This window comes from Gavia stellata, chromosome 16 (genome assembly GCF_030936135.1).
Source record: "Gavia stellata isolate bGavSte3 chromosome 16, bGavSte3.hap2, whole genome shotgun sequence".
Taxonomy (NCBI): Eukaryota; Metazoa; Chordata; class Aves; order Gaviiformes; family Gaviidae; genus Gavia; species Gavia stellata.
The window spans coordinates 7910424-7931806 of NC_082609.1; the positions used below are offsets into that span (position 1 = coordinate 7910424).

At 47.3% G+C, this 21383-nt stretch overlaps 1 protein-coding gene across 5 annotated transcripts in view; it reads left to right on the plus strand.

Moving 5' to 3' along the window:
* The first annotated feature begins 950 nt into the window (after positions 1 to 950).
* GRIA1 (glutamate ionotropic receptor AMPA type subunit 1) overlaps positions 951 to 21383 on the plus strand; it is a 126632-nt gene continuing 106199 nt past the window's right edge. For 4 of the 5 annotated variants that reach the window (XM_059825306.1, XM_059825307.1, XM_059825308.1 and 1 more), the window contains exons 1-2: positions 1927 to 2008; positions 4141 to 4278. In XM_059825306.1, coding sequence (XP_059681289.1) covers positions 1927 to 2008; positions 4141 to 4278 — 220 coding nt within the window. Of the gene's footprint in view, positions 961 to 1926; positions 2009 to 4140; positions 4279 to 21383 lie in introns of those variants that run through there. The other variant, XM_059825310.1, reaches the window with a different exon arrangement.

Sequence of the window (21383 nt, forward strand, 5' to 3'; positions counted from 1 at the left end):
ACCTAATCTGGCATTTATGTGGCTGTTTAAGCATTTTGTCATCCCGGAAGTCACAGTGAAATCCCTAAAACTGTTTACGAAGAGGTTAAAGATCCCAAACTCTTATTTGCAGAGTTCAAATGAAGGCCTGTGCAAGGATCCGTGATCCATTGTCATCTACCCAGAGCCTGTGCCCATAGCCACATGAGAGGTGATTTTCCAGTCATTGTCGTGTTTGGCTGAAGAGATAGTGCATGACCAGTATGATGCTGCTCTACCCAAGGACTCTGTCGCAGCTGGCAGGAAGGGCTGTGTGGGGAAACAAACCTGTAGTAAATCTCTTTCAGAGGAAGTAGAGGATCTGCCAACAAAAATGTGCTGTTTTCAAGACTATTCTGTCCATAAATGTCTGGAGGATATATGAAGAGTAATGTTGTCCCTGCACCATAAAGTTATGTCACACCTGGACCCTGCGGCCAACAGGGAATGTCTCTGTGCTACTGTGGATTTTGTAGGCTTTGGTCACCTCCCATTTTGGTTATCCCACTCTGCAGAGTTCTCGTTTGTCCAACTGTTCCTTATGTGGGAGCAATTCCCGACCTTTAAACATTGATCACCATTCTTTGATGCTCTTCCCATTTAAACCCATGCTTTTGGAGATGGGGAGTGGAGACCAGGGCAAGGCACCCTACACCAAACCAGGACACGGGGCATCTGAGTCCTATTTCTAACTCTGCCCCGAACATCCTTTTTCCTTTCTGTTTCCTCTCTGCTATTTACCCCTTGTGTGTATTCAGGCTGCAAACAGTAAGGGCAGAATCTCTGTGCTTGAACATGGGTATTCAGGCACGAGAGGCCCTGAGTTTGGTTTGGGAGTTTATGTGTTTCAGAGGGGAATGGGTGAACTTTCTCTCGTTTCCGAGATGGCTATGGCTCTGTTCACAGCAGTTCTTCCCCAAATATTTCTAAATCCCAAGTTGTGCCTAGGAGCTGGTTTTTATCATTGATACTTTTGCTGATCCCCCCCCCCCCCTTTTTGTTTTTGAGCAAAACTGCTTATGGTCAAATAAGCTCCAACCTCACTAGACCTGCCACAGAAGAGCTCCTATAATGATCCAGGCTAAAATAGCCCCCTAATTTCAGAAGCCTGCCCTATCTGGTGCTGGCAAGCACAGATTCCTCCACATCAAGCACAGGGGTGAAATGCCTCATAGGTTAATGGTGGGCAGGAAAAAATCAATGAGAAAGTTGATGTTGGGGGGGTTAATTTTTTCCTCCTTCAGGACCTCTGTTGTCTGTTGCTCTGAAATCCTTCCTTCCGAGGCACGGTTTTGCAGGCTATGACCCTCTTTGTTATCCTAATGAGCCGGGCTGTAGAGGCTGATCTGTTCAACTCCTGGACCCAGGGGTGAGAGCCCAGGTTGGGAAGCGATGGATCGGAGGCAGAGGAGTTGAAGCCCTTTCTCTAGAGGAGTTTGCCACCTACTGATTTGCAGGTTCCTTCTAGCTCCTGCCAAGAGAAGTTGAGGGGGAAAGCCAGGAATTTAGGGGTAGGTGGGAATTACCCCTAGAGACCCCAGCCAGGACCCCCGGGGGGAACAGCCGGGGGAGGGGGGGATGCGGTACCCAGCTGTTGGGCTCCAACTGGGAGAAGGCGAAGAATGAGCTGGGTGGAAGCGCCTGGTGTGTGCGTGTGCGTGTTGTGTGTGGCGGGGGAGGGATGTGGATGAGGAGCGGGCTCTCTTTCTTTCTCACGGGGCTCAGTTAATCCTGCTGCCAGGCGGTGTTAAGCAGCAGTCTCAGCGCTGGATTCCGAGCGAGGGAGACGCGCAACCCTGAAGGCGCAGCGGAGGGGAGGCGAGAGAGGCAGCTAAAGAGAGCAGAGCGGGGGAAAAATCAAATCTATGCTTGGAACTGGGCTTCTTTTTCGCCAATGCAAAAGGGAATATGCAGCACATTTTTGCCTTCTTCTGCACCAGTTTCCTAGGGGCGGTGTTAGGGGCCAATTTCCCCAACAATATCCAGATAGGTGAGTGCAGAGCTCGGGGCCCGTTGGGAGTGACGTTCCCCGGCAAGTGGGTAGGGGTGGAGAGGGGGCGGTGGGGGAAAACTGACCCCTTCATTTGCTTGCAAAGGCAAAATGTGTGTCTGTCTGTGTATGTATGTATGTGTGTGAGAGAGAGCGAGGGGGTGAACCGCGAGGGCTGGATTTGTGCTTTGGTACCAGCTTTGCAAGAGCAGAGATGTATCAGTTTGGGGGAGGGGAAGATTGGGAATAAATGCCTGCACACACACACCAACACAGAGGGAGAAAAGTGCCTCCGACATGGAGGAAGCACGAAAAAAATATGTTTCTTGCTCTGAGAAATGCCTGGGCTGCCATTGTGCGTTGCTGCATTTGCAATCAGCGTTTGCATTATACATTTTGGTGAGGAGGCTCTCATCTGTAGGTAACTGGGACGAGAGGTAACAAACAGGCGCTCTCTGTTGTTGTTGCTAAAGAATAAGGGCAGAGCTATTGGAGGAAGATTTTGCATTGAAGTCTCTTTTCATTTCATGCTACTTGCTCCCCCTGCGCACCAGCAGTGCCTGTTTGATTCCTTTCTCCCCTCCTGTAACTTCTCAGTGCTCCCCTCCCTCCCTTGTTCCCCAGGTTTATTATGACTCTCTCATTGATCTTTATTAATGATGATTTGTAACCAGGTCCGAAATTCTCTTCCCTTGCATGCCGGTTTTCTTTCCCACCTCCCTTCTCTTTACAATGCCAATCAATTGCTAATCCACCAAGTTCAGGCAACTCCTGCCTGAGTCCAGCTGCACAATCGGTGCTTTTATTGCTGTTGATGCTGCATCCCTGTCTCCCTCCCTTCCTGCCTCCCCATTACCTCAAATCTGTGCAACATCCCAGATTTTTTCCCTTTCAACAAACACATATAATAGCTTAACTCAGCTACTAGCATCTTATTCCCCTGATTAGGTTGGGGCTGGGAGGGACAGGAATATTCGTGCACAAATAGCCCTTTCCACAGAACAAGGAGATGCCATCTATGCTAATGATGTGCTGTTGATAGAGGGTCCTTGCACATTTGTTTCTTCCCGAACCATCTGCCCTGGAGGGTGGGTGGGTATTAATACTTTCTGCTTCTTTATTTTAATTCCACCTTGTTGCCAAGTGCTTTGTTTCCCTACCTGTAAAATGCTAATAACAGTGCTCCCTTTAAGTGCATATAGATTACAAGACAGTCTGAATTTAATGGCATCTTTCTGGAGGCTGTGAAGGGATCTGCCTCAAGCCAAGTTTCCTGCTGGGGGAGCAGCAGGAAACTTTTCCTGGGGCCGGGTTATCGCAGCACTTTGTTCCAGGTTCATGGGGGGAGAGAGGCTCTGACACTGGGTCTAGTCTGGTCCCAGTTCCTGTCGTATTTCTACCATCCTGTGGTTCTGGGCTTGTCTCTAGTTCTTCTCAGATCGATCCCTTGGAGGGTCACGCTTTTGATTTCCTGCCCTCTTTGCGTTTGGCCGCTGTTACCTGTTAAATTTAGGGGTTTTCCATGCAGCGAACTTCCCATAGCAGCAGGTGTTTGGCCATGGGTCCCACATCGCTCTGGCTCTCACAGCCCTGTCCCCATCACCCAGCCCTGCGCCTGTCGGGCCAGGCTCAGTCTGCCCCGTACCCTGGAGTCCTCTAGTGTGGGGAAACCCCTGTACCCCTTCTGGAGCAGATCCCTCCTCTTAGCAAGGTTTAAACTGAGCCTAATTACAGGTGAGAGGAGGCAGAAAAAGACTCTCATTCCTCCTTTATAAAGGTAACATTGGCAGCACTTCTATTTCTTTTCCTTAAAGTTATGGGGGTGAGGAGGTTGAGCCAAACCCATGGTTGACCCTGACCCCGCAGGCTGCCGAGCCCAGGGGTGCATCAGGGCTCCTGTATGTGATCCAGGCATTATGTAATGCACAGGATGGAAAGGTTTTCTGCTCCCAGCCTGCCCTCAGTGGGCACAAACCCCTTGGGTCTTGTGTGCTGGAGGGTTTTGGAGTGTAAAGGCACTCCCTGGGCTGGGGAGCTGTAGCCTTTGCTCACAGGAATATTTTGGAATGAAGAGGTTGCCAACAGGGGTGTGCTTAAGACCTGTCTTCTTGTTGTTCTGTTTTTCTCCCCAGGGGGGTTATTTCCTAATCAACAGTCCCAGGAACATGCGGCTTTTAGGTTTGCGTTGTCTCAGCTCACGGAACCCCCTAAACTCCTTCCCCAGATCGACATTGTGAACATTAGCGACAGCTTTGAAATGACATATACCTGTAAGTAGCGGCATTTGCTGTGCTCTTTCTTACTTTGGTTTCTTTATTCCTGACTGCTGGTTTTGTGTCTAAAATATGAGACATCTTGCTCCAAACATGCGACTCCTTTAAGGTCCACGCAGGACAACCCCGCACACACAGGCAAAGGATTTTTGAATCATTTTGGTTTGTGCTAAGACATAGGGGTGAGGTAGTGCTGCAGTTATTCAGCATGTTTTGCATTTTCTCTTTTGTTGCCTAAAGTGGTATAAAACCCCCAACAGTTAATTTCCTCTTGTTTATCTAACCTCTGCCCGACTCATTATGTTGAGGTTTCATTCCCATATTTCCCATAGCCATGATGTACAACAAAGACATCCCTTTACACCCACGGGGTGCACAGAAGTCTCTGTTTAGTGTGAACAACTTCTTCTCCAGCCCCAGTTTAGCCATCTGTCCTTGTAATTTAAGACAGACCTAGCAGAAAACCGCAGCTTGGTGCAAGTGGAGTCCAGATCCACAATAAAGGGCATGCCTAACAACGACAGCGAAGTAAGAGAGTTCTAGTTTCAAGAACCAGTGAAATCATTGGCTCTAAAAACAAGTATTAAAGACTGGATTCGCACTGTAGAGTTGATCCTAGGGTGTATTTGTACCCTGCTAAAACACAGCACATTAGCTGTGCTGTTCTTGTTATATGACATAGTTGGGAAAAGAAAAAACTGGCTTGCCGGGTAATGCCAAGATTAGCAGCAACAAATAAGACCAGGAGGGAAACAGAGGAAAACAAAGACCGTAACACAGCCCTGGGGTTGCAGTAGGGGCTGTTGCAGCATTTTCTTCCCTTGGAGCGAGCGGCACCGGGATGCGATGCACAAAGAATTTCTCATTTCTATCTGGTGTCAGACTGCTTTCACTCTCTGAGCCTGCGTGTGTGTGTATGAGGACTGTCAGGAGGGACTGGAGAAACCCTTCCCTTTGTAGAGCGTGTTGGATTGTTGTTGGCTCACGTCTGTAGTATCCATTTGATTCACCAAAACATCCTCTCTGCAGCTTAGTCTTGTGGAGAGTGGGGTAGAGGTGGGCACAAACTGTTCTCTCTGCTAAGAAATACACAGAAGGGAAAAATGCTTTCCTGCAAAAAGAACCAGGAATGTACAGGAGGAGAATTAATAAGGCTTTTTGAAGAAAATAAGAAGAGAGTTGTGATTTTTTTTTCTGTTGGAGGGTTTGCAAACACAAGATCGCAGGAATTTCTGGGCCAGTATGACACAGGAGAGAGAAGTAATAATTTGGCCACGCTTTCACTGGAGTGTCTAATGACACGTCTAAAGATTTTCTGTTTTCCTTAATATCCCTCTATTTGCCAACTACAAGGTTTCCATCAAGGAAGAGCAACCATTTCAGCTCAATCCAATGGCACTTCCTTGGCAGGAAAACTAGACAAATAGAAGAAAAAAAGACAGACCTTGTATCTATCAAGGGAAAGCGTCACCCACCTGCGGTAGAGTTGCTGACTGTGGCTGGGGATGAGCTATTTCAGTGCTGATAGCAGGAAGAAAGCAGAAACTGCAAGAATATCACTAGAATAAATTCTCCATCTGCGCATAGTTTTCCCTCCCTTTCTACGCCTGCCACTAATGATTTTGTTTACAGCATTTAATGTTGATAGCAAGACCACGATACTAGTTATGCTTCAGAAATCTGTCATTAGTACCATGGGGAAGGGGGTGGTCTCACAAAAGCTGAATGGAAGCAAGACAGCCTCCCAAAGGATGTTATATTTGAGCTTTATGTAGGGCACATTGTCCTAGATCAGACCAACAGAGCACTCCTCACAGTCCAACTTCACTTGTCCTCATTTTTCTTTTCTTATAATTAAAAACTTCCTAAGTTCTTCCAGACTATGGAAGGCAGCATTTGTTTTGTAAGCACAAAAGAAGGTGTTATTCCATGTACCCTAGGGGGAAAAAAACACAGCCCAAAAGGAGGGAGACCTGGTTAGGAGGCTGTTAGGAGACCTGGTTTTAGTACTCTAGGGATGGAGGGAAACTTTTGCCAGGAATTATCTCCTTCCTCATCTTCCAGCAAATTCCCTTCCCGGTTGCCAAGACTAGATATCAGCAGAAAGATCTGTTTATTTACAGAGAATAAAAACCCTGCCCACGCAGTGGTCCTTATCTTCTGAGAAAAGACTGGCCATGCTACCAGTTAAAAGTACCAGTTTTTGTTCCCATGGAGATAGAGAACGCAGCCTTTCCTTGTCATTGGCATTACCTGTTTCTCTGATGGTTAAGTCAAGGGTGTTTGGAGTCTGTTAAACCTGGTGCTACCCCTACCAGGGTCTCCAGTAGGACATCTGAGGAAGACTAGTAGGTCCCAGCCCTATGGCGAGTCCTGCCTCATGCTAGGGTCCAGCCTCGTGTGCTAAATGTAGTCCTTATAGCAAGTGCCTGAAGCAGCATCATTCAAAATATAGAATATATATTAAGAATCAGTGGTGACAGCAGAAGCAAAAAACCTCGTTGTGCAGCTTGCGGGACGATGCTGAAGTGGTGGAAGGAACTGCAGCAAAATGACAGCACTCTGTCTAAGGAGACCCTATGCAAAATGTATCTCAGCATCAGCTGTGACACTGTCTATCTCTGCCTGACACATATCTGCTTACCAAGCTTTGGTGTGACAGTGGGTGAATTTACAGTATGAGATGCACCTGTCTGTGCATAGGTGACAGTGATAGGGAGCCGTTAATGATGTGCTAGTGATGATCGTAAATTGGTAACAATAATATCCATGAAAGTGATAAATCTGTAAAATATCAGGAGGCTGCTGTTGTCCCTGGGCTGTCACTGTGACAGCCCAGCAATAACTTACGTATTTCTGATGCTTCCAGTTTTCAACTTTTTATCGTTACACAGTGATTGTGGGGCAGAGTCCACCTATGGGTCCTGTGGACCCTGTGCATAACACGTCAGCAGCTTATGATTTTAAGCAAATGGTAATCAATAAGAAAGCAAAAATAGGTAGTAGATACAACGTGCGGTAACACATATTTCATGTGTGTGGTTGATGCTAATGGTGTTGCATCACTGAAACACGGGCACATTTCAATAACTGAAATATCTTCCTGAATTCATTCCATCCCACAGAATAGATGGCAATGAACGGGCTCTGTGTTTGCAGCTGGGCGCGTGGCGTGGCTTACCGGTATGAAAACACATACCTACTGCTTCAAGGGTGCTTAACTAAAGGTTAGGAGACTATATATTTATCCTGTTTCTTCAACGGCCAAGGCAATTGTTTAGAGGGAAGGTGAATTTAGAGTCCTTCCTCCAGCAGCAAGTATATACCAGTGCCAGGTGACTGTAAAGGGTAAAATGATGGTGTGGCATAGCTGAAAGGTTTGCCTAGTGACGTAGCAGAGCAAAACCCTTCTGAACAGCTTTAAAGACATGTTCACAGGTTCTGTCTTCAACCACATTTGGAAAAGAGCTTTACAGCCTCAACATAGTTGCTAGCAAACCTTCAGGATGCTAGCTATGATTATTTAACGTGAGTTAAGCCAACAGAAACACGGATTTAATGATGAGATGCAGTTTTATTAATACAACATAAGTACTACAAGGAAATACATCTCCTTAGATTTTGTAATAGCATGTGGTGCAGGCAGATGAATCACAGAGCATCAATGCCTTGCTGGGTTTTGCGGTGACTGACTGCGCTCAGGGCAGACCTAACGTGGCAGGGGATGCTGCAGGTCAGAGCTGAGAGGTGTGGGAAGAGCCAGATCAGAGGGCACAGGAGGGCTGAAGCTTAGGAGAGAGCTGCAAATTCCTACCCCTGGGAGGTCCGCAGTGGACGCAAGCACCATGTTGTGTTGGCAGCAAAGGATGAGAGACTGCTTGCTTGAGACAATCAGTGCTGGGAATAGTTTTCTCTTATTCTTCGTCTCAGCCTCCATTCGTGCACATGTAATGCACATCCCCATCCTGTGCATAGCCCAGCTCCTCAGGGAATGTAAGTTCTTTCAGCCCCAGCTCCATAGCTTTATTTAATTTGTAGTGCAGAGACTCCTGCCTTCGGTCTCTGGCTGGAGTCCCCACGTGAGCCCTGGCAAGACGGTGGTGGTTGCTCTCGCTGCCCGGGGAAGACGATGGCTCAGCAACAGATTTCCCCAGCAGTGACCTGGGGGACATGCCCTGTTGAGCAGTGCTCACAGAAGGTGAGTCACCAGCTTGGTAAATCTGTCCCTGCAAAACTCAGGCCACTTTGCAGGGATGATCAGTGACTAAAAAAACCTCCGTTCAGCACTGAGCCCTGTAGCTTTGCTGGTGCAGCGATCAGCTTGTGTGCATGCTTAGGTGTTGGGCTACTGAGAAGGGACATTCAGGAGCTGCACACCTGAAATGCAGACGTCTGCACAGGACAGCAGCAGGATTTTGCAGCTGCAAGAAAACCTGTAAAGAGGCTGAAAAACAACGAATTACTTATCCCTCTCCTTCCATGTATGCACAGCTACAGTTACTGTGGGGTCCACACAGTACTGAGTACTGGCTGTGGGTGCTGCTAGAATATCAACAGTTGAATCTGTTCTGCATATTAGAAAATGAACATGTAGTTTGGAGTCTGTTCATATTTTATGAAGGCCTCCCAGCACCAATTAGAGAGGGATTTGTAGCGATCACTCACTCTGTGCTTATGTTCTTATCAATAGCAGCAAGCTTAGATCCAGATCAGCTATAAAATGAAGTATTTCTTTTTCTTCTTGGATACTTACTTATATAGATAGAGTATTTCTGGAGATTGCTTTTTATCTCTTAAATTACCTCTCAGAGGCAGGAAGGAATAGGCAAACATTTGAATGTTCTCGAATGAGGATCTAAATTTGGCTTAATTAAACAATTATTGGGTGTTGAATTTAAAGGAAGCTGCTTTGTTGACAAACACAGGATGGTCGCCATTTCTTGGAAAGGTGTTGCTGTAATTATTCCAGCAGCAATCAATTAAAATGCAATTTTTATAATTAAACTTCCCCAATCTAAGTAAGCTCAGCCCTGTAATAGTATGTAATTGTTATGGTGTTGGTAGAGTTGTTTTTATTTTCGCAGTGTCAGAAATCTCATGTAAATGCTTTGGGATTTTTTTTTTCCCCGCAGAGCTCAGGATGCTAGCTATGATTATTTAACGTGAGTTAAGCCAACAGAAACACGGATTTAATGATGAGATGCAGTTTTATTAATACAACATAGGTACTACAAGGAAATACATCTTAGATTTTGTAATAGCATGTGGTACAGGCAGATGAATCACAGAGCATCAATTCATGTTAGATCAAACTGAGGTTAAGGATGCTCAGTTTCTGGCAGGGATGGGCTATGGCTTTCTAGTAATTGCATGTTTATTTGGTGAGATGCCAGCACCGTACAGAGTCAGGTCCAGCCCCAAGGAGGGTGCTGATGGGTGAAATCCTGCCAAACAGGAGGGAGTGGGTCCTGGGGGGTGACACCAGCCTCCTGCACCCAAGGTCTCTGCAGGGGATCTGGGGTGGGTACTGGGGGCTCTGCAGTCACAGCTGCCGCTGAAGAAGGTGGGACCTTGTCCCATGTGCTTTCCCCAAGCAGGAAAAGCATTTAAAACATGAGTGCTGAGCCATTTCCTCAGCTATGTCTGCCAGGACAGGGCGGGCTGTCTGTCTACCTTCACGGATCTGGGCACGGAGAACCTTGGGTGAATGTGAGCCAATACCATCAGTGGGGACATTGATGGGGCTCCACTGTCATCTGGTGAAGACAGCCTTGCCAAGAGGCTGGCAGCGTATGTCAGGCATCAGGAACGAGTTTCCCCCAGTCTTCTGTGTCCATTTCTCTCCAAAGGGCATGGGGGCACTTATTCTTTACATGACTATTTTTACATATTTTATTTTTTATCCTGGGCTGTGGGAGCAGTGCCTGGGGAGAAAAGCTGATATGATCCAATTAGGAAAAATCAGAGGAGGAATAAGGGGAATTTCACACCTGCAAATCTACCTGCTCATCTGGAAAGGATCCCAAATACTCACTGGTGACAAGCAAAAAAGAGAGTGAAGAAGTAAAATTTGGGCTGTGCAGCAGGCAGAGAAGGCATTTGAGAAACAGTGAGCAGCAGAAGCCAGACCTGTCCATTGTGTGACAGTCACAGTTTTCACTCACAGCTTATCCTTTCTTCTCTAAAAATAAAGCTTTTTCATGTGAATAGGGATTCTACTAAGCCAGAAACACAGAGGCTTTATTTTTTGGCATATTAGCAAGGTGAGAGTGGAATTCTTCATGTGGCTGCAAGGAAGGCAGCGTGGGGAAGCGCGCTGTTCCTTTCTAAAACTCTAGTGGGAATTTTAGATATATACGTTTACATTTCCCTTAATAGGGTTAGTGCCCCAAAGGCAACAGCTCTTTGCCAGTGGAAATGGAAACCATCCCGGTTAGCTTCAGTAACACGTGGAGCTCAGAGCAAACACAAAATCAACATGCTCTTTAAAGAGGCAATAAGTCAGGGAGACTTTAATATTCTGCAGATCCAAACTCTCCGGGGTGCAGTATTAACACAGGTCTGAAGACAAAGATGCATTTATTTCAACTGCATTCCTTTAAAGAGAGATGGTTTTTTACTTCTCTGCTTTTAGTTGTGTAGAACTGAAACAGGGTAATGTTTTTCCTAGTAAAACGTGCCGTCTGGTAGAGCATCAGATGTCCTCTGGGAGGGTACATAGACTCCTGAGGAAGTCAGGTATTAGGCAAGATGCAGAAGAAGGGCCGAACCAAGCCATTAGCAATCCACCATCATCCCAGCAAAAAAACATTGCAAAATAATATGGAATGATTAGAATAATAACAGCATGCTATCTGGCAGAAACTGTTCCCTGTTCACCTGCTGAACTGATCCGCTCATTAGCTTACAGAGTAACGAGTCTCTAGTTGATTTTCTCATGCTGCCCTTTAGCAGCCAGACCCGGTTGTCCCCTCTGGGGAATTCTTAAAAAAAAAAAGAAATCACACCACAACACAAAAGAACAAAAAAACCCCCAACAATGTTATTCTTTTTATTAATGTATATCAGTTATTTTCCCTACTCTCTGCAAACCATGCCCTTGCCAACCCTTGTCCAGGGTTGCAGTTCAGGAGGAGACGTGCTTACGCATCACAGGACTGATTGATCCCTTGAGGAAGTAGCAGTGAGAGGCAATGAAGAGGAGAGTAACAGCTACAAATTGCCGTATCTTGGCTTCTTCAAGAGGGTCTTTTCATTCTTTGATTTTATTTGTTTTTGACAGAGTGGAGGAGTGCAAAAGAAAACAACTGATGTCTAAGATTGAGGTGTAACATACAACTGATGGCAGGGTCCTTGTGTGGATATAGCATATATGTCTGCATCTCTCTATATGCTGTAGGAGGCTTTGATTTAATAAGTGAGGTCCTGTAACTATGCTAATGGAGATGCAGTGGGAGGGAGATGAAAGGTTGAGGGCTGGAGGGTCGAAGGAAAGATACAGAAGCTGCTGTAGGTAATCTGGATGCAGTGTGGAAGGATCTTGTATGAAAGGGAGGGCTATTTCTCACTCCCTGCCCTCCCAAACACTTTGCTTTGATCTTTGTTAGTGATAAGCTTCAATGAGCAGAAGACATCACTGACTACACTGATTGAGAAGTGTTTTTTCTCCTGCTGGCCTGCCAATATCCCCTGAGTGCCCCGAGCCTTGTTAGCTTTTCTTCCACACAGCACCTGCACCCCATTCAGTACCATCTGTGAGAAAGAGGATGGTGTTGCTATTCTGGCAGGTGAGAGCAGAAAAAATTACCAGCAAGCGTGGGAGCTCATGGGGAGAGCATGGGCGAGCGAAGTCCAACAGAGAGCACACAAGGATGGAGGATGGAGAAACGCTGGGTCAGGAGCAGCACTTGGAGACTCGGCGTGGAAAAGGGGACAGGCAGCAGCTCTGGAGGGACCGTGGACATGCCATAGCTGGAGTTGTCCCTTGTCTCCCTTTCCAGCCCTTAGCTAAGCCAGGGGAGGTTTTGCTTTCTGAGGCCTGTCTCCTCCTGCCCAAATATGAGCTGGAGCCTGCTGGTGTCTCCCATCTGGCCAGCACTGTAGCTCAGCTCAGTCCTGGCCTCCCCTTTCTTTGCTGCAACTGCCACAGAGCCAAACCTCAGTGCTTAGGGCAGGGAATCCCCTGCATGGAGTGGTTATTGCAAACTGCCAGTGTGTTTAACACAGCCTGCAGCCCTCTTGCTGCTGCAACAGTCCCAACATGCCACTGTGCTTTCCCCTCAGTCACCCTTGTGCAGCAGGACGCCTTGCATACTTATTGCTTGATGAGCATGTGCCATTTATATATGGCTTATTGCATGATGCACGTAAGCAGGTGGACGTGTGTTGGTCCTGAGATGGGACCGTTCGCTCAGGGAAAAGGGAGACAATAAATGCTGAGATGTAGACCACGGTGGGGTGAAGGTTAGCTGGAAAGGAGGCTGCTGTCAGAGCGCAAGCGGCAGGGGAGGCTTGGGGGTGATCACCCGATTTGTGTCTAGCAGGGACCCAGATCAGTGGGGAAATGGGGGCAGGTCTGGCACTGTGTCTGCAAAGGGCTGAAGCAGCCAGCGGAGCCACAGCTGAGAAAGAGGCCTGGCCTGCAGGGAGTTCAGGAGAAATGTCTTTGTGCAGAAGGTGATTAATGTCTTTAATGAACTACCAAAGGAAGTAATAGAAAGCCAAACTACATACGGCTGCGGTGGGGGAAGGAGCCGAGGGGACGTTGCTGTTGCAGGCAAGGACAGGGAAACGAGCTGCGGCACAGCCTGTGCAGCGATGCCATTTCCAGTTCACTGTCCCAGAAAAAGTTGGGCACAGCAGCTGTCCCTAGTCCATCCTGAGCAAAGGCAGAGCTGAGTGCGTTTCACAGATTTAATCAGAATTCATTCAGTCTTCCAGGCTGTCCTGGTTCTGGGGTCTTTTCTGCTCAGCTCATTATGGCTATGCCAACCAAAACCCACTGTCTGCAGCTTCGAGATGTGGGAATGGTAATCTGGGAGTTGCCGTGCTCCTCTCCTGTGGGGACAGCAAAGGGGAGAGGCTTTGGGAAGAGCAGAGCTTTGCTGGAGGCTGCGACCTGAATTAGCCTAGGCTGACAGGCGTTAAGAGTCATCACTTGTTTGGGAACCCATGAGAAATTTGTGGATGAAGTCAGGCAGATTGCTAATATTGAGTCATCTATATCATAACATCCTCCACCTTAGCAGCCTCGTGTGCCAGGCTCAGCAGAGACCTCGGAGGGTGCAGATACCAGCACCTCTCCTGAACCTGCAGAGCCCCATGCAGTACCGGGGCTTGCAGGAGGTTGCCCATTTGCGGTCACCCACAGACTAGAAAACCAGCTCTTCATGTTCCCAGACATGTCCATGTTTATGTGCCAATAATTAGGGGGGCAGTGAGTTCACCGTGCAGCCCCCAGGTAGGAGGCGAGATAGCTCCTGCATTTCCACCCCTTCTCCCAGAGCAACCACACACCTTTAGAGATGAGCCCTTCCCCAAAAAGCTCACATCACCTCTTGTTCTGGTGTAACTAGCACTAGTTTGGGATACAGGCTTGCTCTGTCAGAGAGGAAACTCTCATTCAAGCATTGTCACAGTTTTAGTGAGGCTTAACAGTCACACTGAAGTGGGAAAACCAACACACAGCATCTCAGATAGCAGCTGTCAGTTAAGAGACCTTTCCCAAACTTCTCTTCTTGCTTGGGAAGCTTTAGCCCATCAAAGCTTGTTCTCAAGTCATTACATGTGCCCTCAGTACAAATGCGGGATGCACTGCCCCCTAATTAAACTTTACCTTCCTCTGCAAAGCGCCAGGTAAAGCAACAGAATGGCGTGCTTATCAGGTCAGTTCTGCTTTGCCAGATGTTTGTGGAGGGACAGAGGAAGAGAGGGGTAAAAACCAAGCCCAAGCTTGACCCAGGGTGCTCGTGCCATGTCACTGCTTACATGCCTTAGCAGCATCCTTAGGCATCAGGTCCTAAGTCCTTAAAGCATGAAGAAGGGAATTTGCTCCCTCTGACTTTTCTGGTTAAGGATTAGTTGCCCTCATCTAACCTACTCATCAAGGTTACCTCTCTAATCAGCAGAGAGCTCTCCAGTGAGCAATCCTTTTGAACTGTTTTAGACACCATCTTAGTACGGGAGGAATTGCCCTCCAGAGATGCCTGCTTATCTCCCAGGTCAATATGGGAAGCCAAGGTGATAAACTTGGCTTAGACAGCTTACTGTGAGACCTTGAGAGGCAGGTGAGATAAATCGCACCCCAAAGTGTCTGCAGCTGTATTATGTCCTTCTGCTAATTCCTCAATACTCTGCTGAAGGTGGTACCTCAGGGGTACCAAACATTTTCCTGCTCTCCCTGTGAGCAGCCTGTAAAGGATTTGATAAAAGCAGGCATCACATTGCAAACAGGCAGTTTGCAGTTGTGCTATTCTGATGTATTGCTAAGAAGTGAATAAAACATATGTTCATGGTATAGAAACTGCTCTTCTTAGGTTCACCTTCTGCATTTTGGTACAGTACTGCAGTGGTCTGCCGTTGTCCTGAGACGTGCTCTTGGCCTCTTCTATTTCTCACTTTTCATGGGCTCGCTGCTGGCAGTAGCGTTTGCAGTGCTCTAACAACAATGCCTGGGTTTGCTTTTGTGGTCTTTAAGCAGAACCCTTTCTCCCTCTTTCTGTCGATACACTGCTGGCTGATACTGCCTTTCCCTAGGAGTAGGCTCCAGGGGATCATAGAGTCTGTATCATCAGGGGAGGAATGCCTTCAGATGCTAACTGTAGCATTTTCAAAATAGCATCTGGGGATTTGACTAGCTTTAATGGGAAGAGCACAGCTAAGCCCTGCGTGCACAGGAACAATCAATCTTGTGAGCTTTTTTGGAGGAGGGGGGAAGCAAAGCTGTTTGGCCCCCCAAAAAGTAATTTCTAAAGTAGCATCCTTCAACAGCTGAGCCAAATCAGACCTGAAACCCTGGATCAAAACACATCTGAAAATCCTGGGGATACTCTGAATCCCACCCTGCTTTGGTCCTGACTTCTGATGGCCATTTGACAGCAATTTCAGAGGAGTTTGTTAGCGATGTGCATCCAGGCTTCCTGTTTCAAGTCTGTCTCGGGAAGGAAAGTAGACATGTGAATCCAAACTTGCAACTCGAGGAGGGCAACTTTAAAAACAAAAGAAAAAAAAACCCTTCCCCCTTGGCTCCCAGGGCTGTGCAGTTGAAATCTAGAGCAGTGTTGTGGAGGCTGGGGGTGAAGGGAATCGGGGTCAGGATGATGGAGGTACAGTAGCATTGTCTGGTGGGACTGTGGGAGCACATGGCAAAGGTGTGTTTTCTCAGTGCTGTCTGCGTTAATCGAGCTGTGCAGGGACTGCAGCCGGAGGAATGAGGTGTGTGGCTGCAGGACTGTGGGCGCTCGTGCTTTAGGATGGTTTGTGTCCAGAGCTGCAAGAGGTGTTGTGGACGTGTAGCGTGCAGGGGTGAGATTGGCAGTGTTTTTCCTGGCTATCCTTGCTGCAGCCAAGGCAGCTAATAATTCAATTTCAACAACAGCAAATTTACGTCCAAAGAAGGCTCCATCAAAAGGAAATCACACTTGACAGTCGTCTTTTAGCCACGGGAGAGCAGCAAGCAGACAGGCGCAGGAGGCTGCCTTCCCATCCCTTGCTGTCTTCGTGTTCAGTGGTTTTGGCATTGTGAAAACGGGAAGCAGCTGTAAGCCCTTTGGATCACAAATGGATCTGGGAGTCTGCTGCCTCTGCTAACAGCTCATTTATTACCAGGGAGCAGACAGTTTCCTCTGAGTCAGTGCAATTTATCATTTCTTAAAGATGCTGTGTGAGATTGAAAGAATTTGCTTTAAGAGTTGGCACCTGGAGGCCAGCGATGAGTCCATCTTTCAGAAGAAATTGCCTTCCTCACTGGGATTTCTTTTTCCCAGCTTCAGCTGGAGCAGTCCATGGGTACCACTGCCCAGGGATGTGCAGCAGATGCACTCTTTCCTCTGAAAAGTCCAAAAGCATCGCTGCTCTGAAAAATTCCTTGAGAGAAATGAGGGCACTTTGCTTCTTTCTCTGTGCCCAAAATACTGATGGAGGGGGGCTAAGAGGCTAGTCCAGCCCCCTTGCATGAAACCCATATATGCAACTCCAGGCAGGTTAAGTCTACCACCCACTGCTGCCTGGCCTGGATTTCATGCTGTTTCAGCACAGCGCTGCTTCCTCTGCCCTCCACGCGCCTCACCCACGTCAGCCCGTTTGCTCCCCCAAAGTATGGGATTATGGGAAATGGGCTGTGGGGCCACGCCACAGCCCCAAACAAGTCCCTGCACCCGGAGACCTGCAGTCAAAGCAGCTCTGCAAAAGGGTGCTTCCCCATCATTTGGCTCAATGCACCAGGCAAGGGTCCGGGTGAGGGTCCCACAGGGTCCCTTGTGCAGATGTTGAGTGGTCGGACGTGGACACCCCAAATCTAACTCTCCTTGTAAGGAGTATTTGCCATAGAGAGCAGTGAGGTGATGAAAGCCCGTATTAATTATGTTCCTTGCAGCAGCTATGAGCTCACACCAGTGTTTTTGGCTGCTGTTATCTCCTGGCTGCTTAAAATCCTGGGCTCCCAACGTGCTTCAAGGGAATTTGCTGTCAGAGTCAGCAGGAGAGATGGTAAGATGTGCTGGTGCGTGCGGCAGCCTTGGATGGGAGATGGGGTGCCCCCGGGTGATGGAGCACTGTGACCCTCTGCAGCTATTTTTCTCAGTTTTCATGTTTAGTTGGTTGATGTGGTTTAACCTTTCTTCCTTTAATTTGCGCTCGTGCATTATTCTAAGAAAAGCTAGCATTTGTCTTAATTTTAGTTTGTTTTTTAAAGATCTTTTCAGTGTGAAGGGAAATCAGGGCTGTACATCCTTGGTTCTGCACTATCGGTTTCCTGGATTGTGGATCAAGCCCTTCCTAAAGAAGGTTTGCTTGATCCGAAGGCACTAGAGGGGATTTTGTAGTCTGTGATCCCATCGCTGCTGTCTTTTACCTCTCCTGCAGATTTTGCCCAGCAATGCTATGCCTCACCCTGATTTTTGCTTGTTCTTCCCTTCCCTGCAGCAGGATTTTCCTCTTGGCTGTTCTGCTTCTGTCTGTGCCTGTAACCGTTGCAAGCCCCGTGCTTGAGATGTCATGACCGTCTCGTGGCTGTCACGGTTCCTGCTGTTCACCTGTTGCATCTCCCTGTTGTCATGAGTTCAGTAAGCTCTCACAGCAGTGTTTTGCCATTATATTTGTTTACCAAATATTTGGGCTCCTGATTGTTAGCTTAGGCCTATAAGTACCAAAAATCAGATCTTTAAAGGCATTTCAATGTTTACTGATTCCTCCAGGAGCATCAGTACCTAAATGTGATATAGTGTGTTCTAAGTGTTATTAAGTGTCCCTGTGGATCTGGTTTGAGCATAGCACAAACAGGATTAATGTATTTTTATTTTATCCAAACCATTTTTTTGATGAAAGAACAAGCCAAAAGCAGGATTATAGCACAATGATTTTTTTTTCATGGAAGGTGTGTGTTTCTGCTCTTCTGTTCTGTGGTGATGCTGCTGTCTGCTGCAGAAGAGGCTCTAACAGCAGCTAAGTCACGAGGCACAGTAGGACAGGGTTGTTCCCATGGTCCACTTGCCTCCTGCCCATGCATGGGTGAGCTGGGGTGCTCACCCCATCTCTGGCTATTTCTGGCTCTGCTACGCTTTGGGCGGACAAGGGGAAAGGACAGTGTTGGGTGCTCCCAGTCTGGCTATGCTGTGGTGGAGGGTGCAGAGCTTGCATTGCTACGCTCAACTCCTCCTCTCTGGCTTGATTTGGCACAGTACCGTAGGATACCTCCTGTAGGAGCTAATCCTGTTCCCCTGGATCCTCGTCTCTTCCAGAGGGAGATCTTGCCTTGGGATCATGCATCGGTCTCGCACCTTGTTTTGTGGTTTGTCAGAGGAATCTCCTGCTGAGATCAGGTGACTGAGGAGCTCTAATGGCTTCTTTGTGGCATTTCTTTTCTTAAGAAGTCAAAGGAAAAAAAATGTGCAAGGGAGTATACCAATACATCAATGGTAAAAAAAAAAAAAAAAAAAAGTCTTGAAAAGGGTGTCTTGAGGGAAAAAAAAAGAATTGAGTTTTAGTCAAGTTGCAGAATCAGACATAGATGATAAATGGGAGCTGAAGGCTTGTGGCAAGTGCATTAGAGGCAGCATCTAACATGTTCCTTAAATCAACATTTGTTGCAGTCTGGCTGCATCCACAGACCGCGGCTAAAGCGTGCAGTGAAATGCCTCCTCTGATCCTGCATCCCATCGCTCTAACCATGGGGATTTGCAGTTAGTGAAGGCACCAGCATGAAAACAGATAGTCTGAGGTCCTGAAAGAGCAGCACCTGATGCATTGGGCTGTGTAGGCTTTTCTCCAAGGAATGAAAGACTACTCACTTTTCAGACATGTCCTAAAGTTAACAGAGACTTTGACTTTAAGCTTCAAATGACCTACCTGTGCCTTTGAGACCTTGGCTGTATCAGTAGCTTTCTTTTTTCTTGTGTGCGAGGCTGTATGTGAAGGGTGGCTTTAGGGGGAAGTTGCATCTTAAGGGTTTCTTGGAGATTCTCCCATCCTGGTGGCTATTTTTTGCCTTTTTTTTTTTTTTCCCCCCCAGTGAGACTGGACAAGGGGGAATGGGAAGGACTGGTATTGAGGTACCGCTGAAGCCATGCTGGGAATATCTGGAGCCCCCCTCTGATTCAGCTGTGTCTGTTTAGCTGGAAAGGGCTGGGTGCTCAGAAGGGGGATGCCTTCTGTAACTGCCAGGGTGGATAAATAAGTGGAGAGACATGAGTGAGTGCTTGCCTGTAGGAGAGGACACAGCTTTGCATATCTGGCCAGTCCAACATAGACTTCATTTTCTTGCGTAGGCTCATGTTTCTAGTCCTTGTTCTTCCTGATGAATCTGACTCCAATTTGGAAGGGTCCATGGATCCCTGGCAAGTGGGAACGGCTGTCTGGCTGGTACCCAGAGCTCTCCCTTGTCTGCTGGCACATGAGCGGCAGGGGATGACGTCTGGGAAGTGATGGGGGAACTACTCCTCTTCTCCTGGAAGTGCCAGGCAGCATATGGATAAAGGCCATGTAGGTGCTTGAGTGGGTGAACAGAGACTACCTCTGCGTGTAGGATCCTCGGGAACATTTTCCCCCAAGCAGACTTTGCCAAGGAGAGGCCCGGCAAAGTGGAAGTGCCAAGGGGCCATGCTGAGAGGCTGCAGTCCATATCATTCACCATCTGTTCTCCTATTGCTGTTGTGACAGCAGGAAAATGTCCTTCACATTGGCAGTGTAGGCTCATTCATCTCCGCTCCCCAAGTGACAAGAGCATGATTCACTTGCTTGTCTCAATCTTCATCTTCCTCCCCAAATGTGGCACTGGGGTTTGGCCCGATGGCCGGCCAGCTTGGCTGACACCCTTCGCACCACGCCACCTTGCCAGAGATGGGACAAGCATATAGTGCTGGGGATGAGTGCTGACATGACTAAGCCGCTTCAGAAGAGGAGGGACTGAACCAGCTCTCCTTCTCCCCTACTGCCCACAGGGAAACATTTAATGTCCTGATGGGAAGAAATTCACAGAGATGCATTTAAAATACTGCATGGAGGAGGACGGTTTCTCTTGATTTCATTTTAGTGTAGAATCAGGTGGCCTTGCGATGGGTGAAGCTTTTCCATTCAGCTCAGCCAATGTGCCCTTAATTTTACTTTTTGATCTTCAAGGCCTGAAGAAAAATTATCGGTAACTCTCAATTGAGCAAAGCCTTTCTTCTGCAGACAAACTTCCTCAGGAAAAAAAGGATTAAAGGCTGTGGATCCTCTGCTTGTCTGAGCCAAGCCCGACACCCCACTAGAATTAGGTCTTCATTAGAAAAAAAGCTAGTGGGCAAGTGGCTTGCTCCCTCTGCATGTCTTGCAAGCTTCCTCTACTCCAAGGCACTTTGGGGGCACTTCCCTCCCATGATTACCCAAAGTGTTTAACTGGTTGTGACTGGAAACCCACCAGACCTTTGAGGAGTCTGTCCAATCCCTGGGAGGACCATGAACCATCATTGACCTAGACAGTCAAGGAGATGTCTTCATGCCCACATTAAAGCAACCAAAAATCAATTCTTTTGGGCTTGCTTCTCCCAACTCAGGACCCTCCATAACCGAAAGACTAGATGCAGCCCAATATAAGTTTCCCAGCAGACCCAAGGTAGATATGCTGGAATCACTGCAAATGAGGAAAAATGTACGTTCTATTTTGTTTTCCCTGCTGTTGATTTAGTAGCAGTGATTGTGGCAAGGCCTGGAACTTTCCAGTCTGAGCTTGGCAGAGAAAAGGAGAAAATGTCTAAATACTGCAAGAATTATCATTATCGTTAGGAATTTCCAAGGTGCTATCAAAGTATGAAGTGAATTCTGGGAGGACTGTAAATAAATGCTTTCTCCCAGGATGTCCCCAGGTTGGACCCTGGCACATGCAGTTGCGCTTCCCAGAGCAACTCCCTTCTGAGTTGCAATCAATAGCAAAAATAACCGCGGGGACAGTCAGATGCACTGAAAAGTCAATATGCCTGATGGGATATCCTCATCGTCCCTATATGGGAAAGCAGCCACTTACTGCCTATAAAACTTTTTATTTTCTGAGGATGTTGGAGGTTGCTGGGTAGGGGGGACATTAGCCTTATTTAAATGCCCAAAATATTTATTGAGGACATGCTTCCTCTATATTCTGTTATGATAGGATGCCCCAAATCCAGTGACACTAATTAGCTACTTAAACTTTTTCTTTTTTTTTCCTTCCCCCTAGCTATGGCCAAATCTCTCTGGATTTAACAGCACAGCAAAGATTTAACAGAAAGTTTAAATGGGAAAAGTGTATGAGAGGAGAAATCGTAGGACAAGATTCTGTGCCTGTTAACTGATGGCATTTATAAATTATAGCTGAGAGATGTCATATCAGTAGAAATGGAAAACAGCTTAGTGGATTATAAAAATACCCTCTATAA